At 41.6% G+C, this 12311-nt stretch overlaps 1 protein-coding gene across 4 annotated transcripts in view; it reads right to left on the bottom strand.

The window, feature by feature from the left end:
• Nucleotides 1-11910, bottom strand: part of LOC112255020 (TOX high mobility group box family member 2) — a 216266-nt gene extending 204356 nt beyond the window's left edge. For 3 of the 4 annotated variants that reach the window (XM_042324812.1, XM_042324809.1, XM_042324810.1), the window contains exon 1: nucleotides 11352-11910. In XM_042324812.1, coding sequence (XP_042180746.1) covers nucleotides 11352-11456 — 105 coding nt within the window. In that variant the 5' untranslated portion in view covers nucleotides 11457-11910. The remainder of the gene's footprint in view (nucleotides 1-11351) is intronic. The other variant, XM_042324811.1, reaches the window with a different exon arrangement.
• Nucleotides 11911-12311: the final 401 nt, after the last annotated feature.

Below are 12311 nucleotides of genomic sequence, written 5' to 3'. Positions count from 1 at the left end.
GAGTAGGTGAACGGATGATCTCTGCATGAGTGGTTCCCACCGTGAAGCATAGAGGAGGAGGTGTGATGGTGTGGGGGTGCTTTGCTGGTGACACTGTCAGTGATTTATTTAGAATTCAAGGCACACTTAACGAGCATGGCTACCATAGCATTCTGCAGCGATATGCCATCCCATCTGGTTTGCGCTTAGTGGGACTATCATTTGTTTTTCAACAGGACAATGACCCAAAACACACCTCCAGGCTCAAGGGCTAGTTGACCATTAAGGAGAGTGATGGAGTGCTGCATCTGATTACCTGGCCTCCACAATCACTGGACCTCAACCCAATTGAGATGGTTTGGAATGAGGTGGAACGCAAAGTGAAGGAAAAGCAGCCAACAAGTGCTCAGCATATATGGGAACTCCTTCAATACTATTGGGAAAGCATTCCAGGTGAAGCTGGTTGAGAGAATGCCAAGAGTGTGCAAAGCTGTCTTCAAGACAAAGGGTGGTTAAAATCTAACATAGATTTAGATTTGTTAAACACGTTTTGGTTACTACATGATTCCATATGTGTTATTTCATAGTTTTGCTGTCCTCATTATTATTCTACAATGTAGAAAATAGTAAAAAATCAAGAAAAAGCCTTGAATGAGTAGGTGTGTCCAAACTTTTGACTGATACTGTATATGCATTTTACATGTATAGGGCTTTTCAAATAATGTCAAAGCGCATAAAATGTATAAAATGTAAAACAACAAACCAAAAAAATGTCAATGATGGAGATTGAAAGTCTCAGTCAGCTTGTGATGAAGTTGGAGAGGCAGGCAAGGTCCAGTGGAGGTTCAGTGGAGAGGCAGGGGAGGTTTAGTGGAGGTTCAGTGGAGAGGCAGGGAAGGTCCAGTGGAGGTTCAGTGGAGAGGCAGGGGAGGTTCAGTGGAGGTTCAGTGGAGAGGCAGGGGAGGTTCAGTGGAGGTTCAGTGGAGGTTCAGTGGAGAGGCAGGGGAGGTTTAGTGGAGGTCCAGTGGAGGTTCAGTGGAGAGGCAGGGAAGGTCCAGTGGAGGTTCAGTGGAGAGGCAGGGGAGGTTCAGTGGAGATCCAGTGGAGGTTCAGTGGAGGTTCAGTGGAGGTTCAGTGGAGATTTAGTGGAGAGGCAGGGGGGGTTTAGTGGAGGTTCAGTAGAGAGGCATGGGAGATTTAGTGGAGGTTTAGTGGAGAGTCAGTGGAGAGGCAGGGCAGGTTTAGTGGAGGTTCAGTAGAGAGGCAAGGGGAGGTTTAGTGGAGGTTTAGTGGAGTTTCAGTGGAGAGGCAGGGGAGGTTTAGTGGAGGTTTAGTGGAGGTTCAGTGGAGAGGCAGGGGAGGATTAGTGGAGGTTTAGTGGAGGTTCAGTGGAGAGGCAGGGGAGGTTTACTGGAGGTTTAGTGGAGAGGCAGGGGAGGTTTAGTGGAGAATCAGTGGAGAGGCAGGGGAGGTTTAGTGGAGGTTTAGTGGAGGTTCAGTGGAGAGGCAGGGGAGGTTTACTGGAGATCCAGTGGAGGTTCAGTGGAGGGAGCATCGACGGGACAGCCAAGGAGAAACAAAGGCGGTCTCAAAGAATTCTACGAGTTTTCTGCAAATTATTTCCTCGTTGTTTGGCCCTGGAATTGGGACTTGCATTCCAAATGGCATTCTATTCCCTATTTAGTGCACTACTTTTGACCAGAGCCCTATTGAGCCCCTGGTCAAAAGTAGTGCACTATATAGGAAATAGGGTTCCATTTGGAATGCAATATTTGTCAGTGGCCTCTCTTTTCATCAGACTGAACTAATAACTACTTGGTCTTGATAATCCCCAGTAGATACAGTATCAGCCGTGTCCAGACCGTGTCAAACTTTTACCACTCTGACCTGTCAAGTCTCCATGAAATGTCCTGCTTTTCTTCTTTCCTCTCTTTCGATGTTTCATTTCCTGCCTGTAGCAAGCAATCACCAACCACCAACCATTTAATTCAGGGGGGCCTTTAAGAAAATGTAGCTATGAGACTAGACCAGCCACTGTGTTCTTCCTTTCCTGGAACGTGATGCGAAAACAGAAATAGGTTGGAATGCGGAGGTAGATGCTGAGTGGTGTGTGTCAGAATGTGTTGACAAGCCCTGTCTGGAACGCATGATTTACTGATATGTTTCTGTGCTAATCCTACTGTGTCTTGAATAGAGTGTTGATTGCATACTAGGACGGGCTGGAAAGCAGAGGCAGTGTCACTGAACTAGGTCAACACTTCACATACACAGTTGATGCATTCAATGGTTATATTACTATGGTCAATGGGTGGATTGTTGTTGAAAAACCAACGGAGCAACGAAAAGGTATTTAAGATATCATCATATTTATGATGCAGATTGCATGGACGTTGCATCTCCCCGAGCAAACATAACTAAAGGTTTGACCAAGAGTCAAAAGTGAAAGCCGCAAGCAAGCATGTGGATGATATTGAACGTCACTGACCACAATGTATCACCATGTTGCTTTGGAGCAACAAATATATTTCCAGATTTCATAAATCATATCATATTGTATTCGTCACATGCTTTGTAAACAACAGGTGTAGACTAACAGTGAATTGCTTACTTACGGACCCTTCCTAACAATGAGGAGGAGAAAAAAAAGAAATAGTAAAAACAATTATATAATAATAATAACAACACAAGGAATAAATACACAATGAGTAATGTCAACTAGACTATATGCACAGGGTACCAGTACCGAGTCCGTGTGCAGGGGTACGGGGTAATTGAGGTAGATATGTACATATCGGTAGGGATAAAGTGACTAGACAACGGGATACATAATAAACAATAACATCAGTGTATGTGGTGAGTCAAACGAGTTAGTGCAAAAAGGGTCAATTCAGATATTACGAGTAACTATTGATTAACTATTTAACTAACTGTTTAGGAGTCTTATAGCTTGGGGGTAGAAGCTGTTCAGGGTCCTGTTGATTCCAGACTTGGTGCATCGGTACCGCTTACTGTGTGCTAGGAGAGAGAACAGTCTATGACTTGGGTGGCTGGAGTCTTTGAAAATGTTAGGGCCTTCCTCTGACACCGCCTGGTATAGAGGTCATGGATGGCAGGGAGTGATGCACTACCCTCTGTAGCGCCTTGCGGTCGGATGCCAAACAGTTGCCATACGTAGTGGTGATGCAGCCAGGCAAGATGCTCTCAGTGGTGCAGCTGTAGAACTGAGGGCCCATGCCAAATCTTTTCAGCCTCCTGAGGGGGAAGAGGTGTTGTTGTGCCCTCTTCACGACTGTGTTGGTGTGTTTGGACCATGATAGTTCCTTAGTGATGTGGACACAGAGGAACTTGAAGCTCTCGGCCAATTCCACAACAGCCCTGTAGATGTGGATGGGTGAGTGCTTGGCTCTCTGTTTCCTGTAGTCCACGATCAGCTCCTTCGTAGATACGGTCATTTTCAGTGCTGTTCTATAGGATTTCCATATTTTTTGCCTTTAAACCTGAAAGAACTTTCAAACCTTGTTAGAGAAAGGTTTTTGTTTTTCGAAAGGTACGTAGGTATGCTGAAAACAAAGGGCTGAACCTGTGAATATCTCTTGCTGTGAAATGCTGTCAGGGGTTTTCCTCCTCAATGCAGCGAGGAAACGGTTAAGTCGCACAGAGCAGATTCTCTCTCTCTCTCTCGCTCACTCACTTTCTCTCTCTCCTTCTTTTATTCAGATCCATCAATCAGCATTTCATGCAGTTTGGGTTTGAACCACACCAAGTGCACTAAAACAATAAACGTTTGTCTTTCAAGTCACTATCTGGGCTGGAACACATCTGGTGGCAAAGCTCATTTTGGTTTCCACATCGCTGAGTGACATTAAAGACACGGTGGCTGAAAAATAGAGGGCCCCCTCCCCACACACCCCTCAAAACCCCTTACCCTCCTCACCCCCCCGAAACAATCAAGAAACTGAATATAAAGTGGCTTAAGAGAGGGAAGAGAGAGAGGGAGAGAGAGAGATAGAGGTATCGTTTTAAGCGCTCTGACAAACCACGCTGCTCTAGGGGGGAAGGGGAAGAGGGGAGGAAGCAAGCCCCCCAACACTTCCAGAACCGGAGGTGGGCGCTACATTGTGTGCTTGAACAGCACTGACAATAATGAGAGTTAACATGACTTTGTGAGGGGTAAGCATACTGCGGCTCCAGCACAAATCACCATGTCGACCTTTCATTTCTTCTATTGTTACAGAATGTGACTATGACTCACTTACTGTGATGATTATGCATGCAAATGATTTCAATGATCTATGTAAATTGATCTTAATGCATTACATTTTCAATTGTAATTCATTCTAATTAATAAAGAAAGAAACATCATGTTGATAAAAAATGGCTGAAGCTATTGATATAAAGATAGTACTACAATTACAATATACACTGGTATACGTCACACTATTACCAACAGCAAACAGACATTCATCTAATTTGGATGCAGGTGATAAACTAAACTATTTCATCTATTTTTAGACAACTTTTACATTAAACTTCATAAACTGTCAACCCTTCTTTTAGCGATACCATGAGACTCATGTGTAAGGGCTCGAGCATGGAGAGCTGTGGGATTGTGTCTGTGAGGCTCTTTCTTCTGCAGGTTAAACTGGAGTCCAGGCTCAATCCCTGAGGACCCGGGTTCTTATTTACTGCAGGTATTACTGGATCCGTCTCCTATTATATATAGAGCCAGCAGCCTTTCACAGTAAATGGCCTAGTCACAGTTACAACCACTGTCTGTGACTCTAGGAATATGCCAGGTAGGTCTATAAAGGCAGGAAATCAGGTCACCACGGGCACAGCATCAAAATAAAGTCAGGTTTGTTCATTTTAGAGGTCTTCTTTTTTGCCTGTTCAAATTATGTGAAAAATATGAAGATCCCGTTGACCTAACCATCTCTCCACCGTAAACTGATACTTTGCTATCGTCGGGAAAATACTTTTAACTCACTTAAAATGCATAAAATATTTTTTAGGAAACTGCTTTGATCGCAGTTCTCCGTTGCCTCTCCTTGCTATTTGTTCTTGTGTTTTTAATAAATAAGTCATACAACGACGATGAGGGGAGGCTGGTTAGAAATCATTTTCTAACGTAATAGTGCAGTCGCTGTGTGGAAGGCAATTTCAGCTCAACTTCCCCTAGAGAATGACTCCGTACTTATCATTAACTCAGAGATGTAATCAGCTCCAGGCTACCTGATTTTTCCTCATGACCTTTTGACATTGCCGCTGCCGGCGACGTAAATAAAGAGAGGCTCGGTCACATGGAGGAATGCGTGATTAATAGCAGGAAGTGGTACCACCAACCAATCAAACTTGTACAGAACATGTATGTACTGTACATCCAGCGAAGTACTTGCAAATGAAACTTTTTACAGTGAATATCTAATTTTGTATTTTTGAGATGGTTTAGGTTGATTGTGATGTACAGTGCCCTGTTGATGTACTACCGTACCAGTGGAGCTGCAGTGTGTGTGTGTGTGTGTGTGTGTGTGTGTGTGTGTGTGTGTGTGTGTGTGTGTGTGTGTGTGTGTGTGTGTGTGTGTGTGTGTGTGTCTCCGCTGCCTGCCATTCCTTCTCGTTACGGCAGCGTTCCCCAACTGGCAGGGGATTGTATTATAAGACTGTAAAAGTACCTTCAAATCAGCTCCAATTATTTTAATTTTGTAAATCTGTTCCAAAGTAATCCACGCATAATAGAGAGGTATATATGACTGTATACAAATGTAAGCCAGGTTCAATGGATTATGTTTCAGGAAAATATAGAATATTTTTGTGCTACTTGTGGTCAATTTGCAGTTTACAAATGATTTGTAAGTATGTTCCGCCCCCCTGACCATCTGTCAATAAAAAAATCCCTTCTTTAGAGTATACATGGGTTAATGCTTTTCCAGGGAGAATAGCAGTGCTGCCTCGGATTCACCTGTCAGCAAAATGTATGAAGGTGAATGTGTTAAGGTCATGTTACGAGAGAGAAGTGCAAAAAATAACACATTCTGTGAGATTAAACATGAGAAAGGCCACCCACACCATGGTCATACTTTGGACTATTCCATCAATCTTTTAATATGGGTGAAATTGGAACGTCCCAAACTAAAATAGGGCGATGAATAGTTTTGTAACTAGCCAATTTGTAAGAAGTGTTTGATCGATACTCAAAAAACATTGAGTACCTTGTCGTGGCTAATTGGTAAAAGGGAAGGCAGCCTTAATCAGGGCAGTTCTGATTGTGTGGATTTAAGAGTGTACATGCAGGTATGGTGTATGGCGGAAACAGTGGAAACATTGTACACCTGAGGCTTACTCCCATTAAATCATATTCACCATAGATGGGACGGCAGGTAGCCTAGTGGTTAGAGTGTTGGGCCAGTAACCGAAAGGTTGCTGGATTGAAACCCCAAGCTGACAAAGTAAAAATCTGTTGTTCTTCCCCTGAACAAGGCAGTTAACGCACTGTTCCCTTGTAGGCTGTCATTGTAAATAAGAATTTGTTCTTGACTGACTTGCCTGGTTAAATAAAAAAATGTAATCTTGCCTTGAGGCATAACACCAATTAAAAATGCATGACATGCATAAATGTAGCTTCAGACTAACAGAGATATGTACTTTTTGTAAACATTGTACTGTATACTTACGTAGTGCAAATATGTATAGTACACCACACCTTTCACTATATATTTCCAACCAATCTAATAATTAAAATGACATGCACAAGTCATAATGAATTTGACAAAACGTCTCTCAACCAAACATGAAGAAGTAGTGTCCCTTTAGTGCTGGTATGCGCCTAGTGTACGGAGCTATACTGAACCAACAATACACCCACTCTCATTGAGAGAGAGAGAGAGAGAGAGAGAGAGAGAGAGAGAGAGAGAGAGAGAGAGAGAGAGAGAGAGAGAATATCTGTGGCTAAAAGTGAGGATGACTCATGGCCAATTGCAGAGTCAACATGTGCATTCCAAATGGCACCCTACTCTCTATATAGTGCACTACTTTAGACCAGAGCCCTATAGAACCATGTTCCATATATAGTGCCCTACTTTAGACCAGAGCCCTATAGAACACTATTCCCTATATAGTGCACTACTTTAGACCAGGGCCCTATAGAACCCTATTCCCAATATAGTGCACTACTTTAGACCAGAGCCATATGGGGGACCCTATGGACCCCAGTCAAAAGTAGTGCACTATATAGAGAATATTATGCCATTGGAGACGCAGACTATGCAGGACAATGCCACTTGGAGAGAGTTGAAGAGGCATGGGCCCAGAGAGTTAATATCAGAATGAATAGAAGTAATGATGTTCAGTGTTTTTGACTGGTCACTTTGTGATGTAGATGTGCTACCCCCCCCTCCCTTTGACATGTAAACATTACTACTGTTCATAGTGTATTGTGTGATGTCAGGATGATGCTTGGGTTGTTCTACATTGGGTTTATGATAGAGTATAAATAGTTACTAGACATGGTCTTTAAACGTAGGTCTACTTAATACATTCAATGTTCCACTATAAACATACAGTACATGCATACATGTATGTGTTGTTTAGAAATGGCATCATTAAATGCGCCTCTACCTGAAGTATGCAGGATGTCAGAGTGAATTCCCGGACAAAGCATTTTCAATGGAGATTCCCCATTGAGCTTGCTTTTTTTAGTCCAGTTTAGTCCGGTTCAAATCCAGGCTGAATCACATCTGGCTGTGATTGGGAATGCCATAGGACGGTGCACAATTGACCCAGCGTCGTCTGGGTTTGGCCATCATTGTAAATAAGAATTTGTTTTTATTAACTGACTTGCTGAGTTAAATAAAATATTTTTACTTGATCTGTGACCGGGAACCTGCCCCATTATGTATTTGTGGAGGAGAAGATGTGCCCTCTTCATCAAGATGTCCATACATTACACTGACTCTATCCATGAGAGCTCTTGATATGGCTTGTCAATCCAGATCCACGAAATTCACTGATCACAAACCCAAACATCCAGCCCGATTTAGCTAATACATTTTACCAGGGGCGCAACTTTTGATTTAGAAGTGGTACAGGGGACATAATATTATTAGATTTTTTTTTTTTATCCAGTTGGGAAAAACACTCCAAACAGCCGACCCGACCGCGCAGAGGGGTCCACATGGTCCTAAAGCACGCTGTTGCTTCGTTTTGTATCACATTCCAATGATAAAACTGCCCCTGCATTTTATACATCCTGTAAGTTCCTGGCATTATTAACCCTATTACGGCTTCTGGTGTGTATGCCATTTTACCAGAGGTCTCGTTTACACTGAACCAGCAGGAAATGCAGTCGTCTCACTTTAGCACTTTAGCACGTTAGCTAGCACAGGAAGTAGCCTACAAGCTGTTTATACTGCATGGCCCTGTTTCCATGTAAGCCACTTCTGGTTCAAACAGCAACACTGTACAAGATTGCATCAGTCATTGTTAGGAGGGCCAATTATATACAGCTCCCAAATTTTCAGGGATAGTGTCATAGACAGCACACATCTACAGTTTCATTGGTGATATAAGATTGATGCAAAAATGAACTGTCATAAAAAAAGGCAGCATACGATTGCATTTGTTTTGGTGCACTGTGACGGTGCCACAGATGGTATGTCAATGTGCAGTGTGGACACACTTCAAGTTAGTAACAACAAGGCTGTGTGATGCTGTCTATGCATCCAGCATCTCCTCTTACCGAACTTGGCAACATTAGTGCAAACAAGAGTTCATTGAATCATGATGGTAAATTTGCATTCAAAGCCAGGGGCCCAAGTCATGAGAAAGCAATCCACATTCGATCTTGAACTACTTACAAGTGTGTGACAGTGCAAAGCGATTAAAGACATATTTTATACCCAAGGTTTTAATTTATAATCTAAGAACAGCTATCATAGACAGATATATGCTAATAAAACACATTTCAGTTATATCATCCACTCTCCTGGAGCACGTAGCCGACAAAATGTTTACATAACTTTTACCTTGAGCATAGCATTGACAGGCAGCCAGATTCGATAAAGTGTCAACTGGTGCTGGACATAATGGATAAATAAAATCCTGATGCCTCTGAACCACCAGGCTTCAATATAAACAACACTTTTTTTCATTTCTCTCTTATCTTGATGTAGTTTATATAAAGAGTTGAGTAATAAGGTGCTTCCATAATATCCAACATGATATAGGGCTGTCCCACATAGGGCTGTCACATCATGGAATTTGGGGGGATTTTGGATGACGGTAATTGGCCAGCCAAATGGCCGCGGTCTCCGTAATAAATATTCACTAGAACAAATATAAAATTTTAAAAAAGACATTAACAGTAATTGTGCCAGCCGTAGCTCTACGTATATTGTATAGCCTAAATAAGATCATTGGGCCTAATTAAAGATTGGCAAATAAACTATTTTCGGGCTTTATGCATACATGTTTCAGGTTTGAGAAGATCGGAGATCTGATAATGCTTTGTGTTTGACTGAGGAAATCTCACTAACATAACGCGTACTAGACAATATGTGGCAGTAGTGTGATTGCCACTGTTTCTGCATAGTAGTACCCACTGGGCACACGCTGGTTGAATCAGCGTTGTTTTCACGTCATTACCATGTACTGTACGTTGAACCAACATGGAATAGACATTGAATTGACGTCTGTGCCCAGTGAGTACGTACTGTATTTATTCAAAATATGTCGGACTACTTCTTGTGTCATAATTGAGCAATCTAATCCCAAAATTAAGGCATTTAAAAACATTAGTCCGTGGTATTTTATTACTTGTAGTTATTTCTGTTAGCAATACATATATTAGCAATACACATATATATATATTGCAGGGCGCACTAGAAATTCCCAGGCGGGCACATTTTAACTGTTTGCAACGTGATCATATAACAAAGCAGACATAAGTAATGTACCCACGATAAATTCGAATCTAGATTGAAAATGAACATGAGGAGGAATGTTTTTAAAATGTTCAAGATGTTAGGAAAAATGTAGGTTAAAAGAGCTCGATGCGGTATAGGCTGTAAAAGGCGTGATTGGTTTGCCATGCGTACATTTTCGTCCATCCATATGTTTCATATTACGATATTAGCCGAGTGGGATGAAAATAGCGACACATAAATGTTTAGCTTCAATGGTATTGTGAGGTTTTTTTAGCTTCCCTCCACCCAATAACTGTTAAACGAAACTTTGCCGACAGGTGCAGTTTTTATCCCACGGGCAATAATCTAATCAGGAGAGTTCACATTTCTGCTCCAATCAAACATTATTCATTGTCGTGGATATCATGCATCCATACACATATATGATTAACTGAGATAAAGGATGAATAGATGCTAGTATACATTCACATAGTGTGTTAGTAGGCTACGGTACCATGGGCTATAAGTAAAAGCTAGCCTACCCTATGGACTGATTATTCATGTAAATGCTGGGCTCGTTGAAGTGAATGCCCATTGTGTATCATTAGGCTTTTCTTATTATGTCTAATATGCGTTGCAGGTGTATTGGAATTAATAGTCCTGCAATTCTGTAACATCCTTAAAAACATGACCATATGTGTCTGATAAAATACATGTGACACGGCGACTTTTTACGGGGGAACCTAACTGAAAAACTAGATTATGTTTAAATAAGTTATTATGCGGAGTGGCTTTGGTTTGAATTATTGTTATTTTTACCATTGTGGTGAATGCAGTTATTAAACTATTGTGTAGTACGTCATGAAATAAAATAATTATATATTTAGTGTTCTTCTGCAGGGACCGATTTGGGCGTAATATCGCGATAATTCTGAGTTTACAGTAGACAGTAAACCCAGAAAACTGTGCGTAATTACGTCCGTATTTGATCGAATACTTTGAGGCTATCTGCACTGGACAGGACATGCATGGTGCTCACCATTACTTCTGCATGGGATCTACAGCACCGCGCCTATAGCATACCTACAATTTACATACCCATTGCAGTGAAATGTTTGTCAAATTGCTCATAATAGCGATACACCTTTTAAGGAGACATCTCCAGGTTAAAGAGGTTGTCAACTTCCAAAGAGTTACTGCGGAGCTTGAGTCTGAATTCTACAAAAATGCAGGAAAGTTTCGATAAATGTACCCATCTCAATTATGAAATGCTCTTTGAAAGCTGTAGCCTTTGCGATGCATGTCATGAGTTATATTTCAGGTAGTCATATTTGGCACTATTGTTATCAATATGCAAGGATGACAAATGCAGAATAGCCGCATGCAACAAATTTGCGCAACTAAGAAAGGAATGCAACTTTCTTATCTAAATGTAGTCTACAGCCTAAGTAGTTAGTAGTTAATAGTAATTACCTTGTTGCAGTGATAATAGTCCAAAGAGGTCAGGCAACTTGAATCAGTTGGTAATGTACATGAGCCCACGCTTGAAGGGGGTGCTGGATAAAATCTCACGTCCATCTCAGGGTCCGCAAGACTGACGGCATAAAAGCAGGTCCAATGCCTGTGACTCTCTCTCTCTCTCTCCCTATTTCTCTCTCTCTCTCTATTGTTGGACCAAACAAAAAGAAAGAGAATGATTGAAAGAAAAGGGGGTTGAGTCTATAAAAACACTATCTCCTCACATCCGCTGGTGTTCTCACTTCAGCACTATCAAGCTTCTGCGATGATGCTCTATGGATAAATAGGCTATATCTATTTGTGTTCGCAGAAGGAAAAATACGCGTAAAGTTAACTTTGAGTGAAAAATATAGATGTTTCAGCAACTATACATGAACAAACGTTGTAATTGTTTACAACAACCCAAGGTCAATGTAAAAAGATAGAACTAGATTGGCTATCTCCCAAAACGTTCGTCTGTTTCTATTTTCCAGCGGCGCGCTCACTCCATGTCCGCTTTGTCATGTAGAAGTGTTGATCCATGCGTTCACTTGGAGTTATATAGTTCGACTACTCTTTTCCATACTGAATGCCATGCGACCCCTGCCGATAACAGAGGGAATATGGGGAGAAAGAAAACGAGATGAAGGGGGATGGGATAGGAACTATCAAGCTGATTGACAACCACTCCGGTTACACTGGTTCAAGAAATCAGTTTATGGAGATGATGTAGCTTCTTAAAATACATAGCCAGTCGATTCTGACTAACTTTGAGCTCAGTATAGGCTAAGTTATTGTCATGTATATCAAATCAAATGTTATTGGTCACATACACATGGTTAGCAGATGTTAATGCGAGTGTAATGAAATGCTTGGGCTTCTAGTTCCGACAGTGCAGTAATATCTAACAAGAACTCAAACAATTCCCCAACAACT

This window comes from Oncorhynchus tshawytscha, linkage group LG07 (assembly GCF_018296145.1).
Source record: "Oncorhynchus tshawytscha isolate Ot180627B linkage group LG07, Otsh_v2.0, whole genome shotgun sequence".
NCBI classification, from domain to species: Eukaryota; Metazoa; Chordata; class Actinopteri; order Salmoniformes; family Salmonidae; genus Oncorhynchus; species Oncorhynchus tshawytscha.
This window is presented reverse-complemented; position numbering and strand designations above follow the sequence as displayed.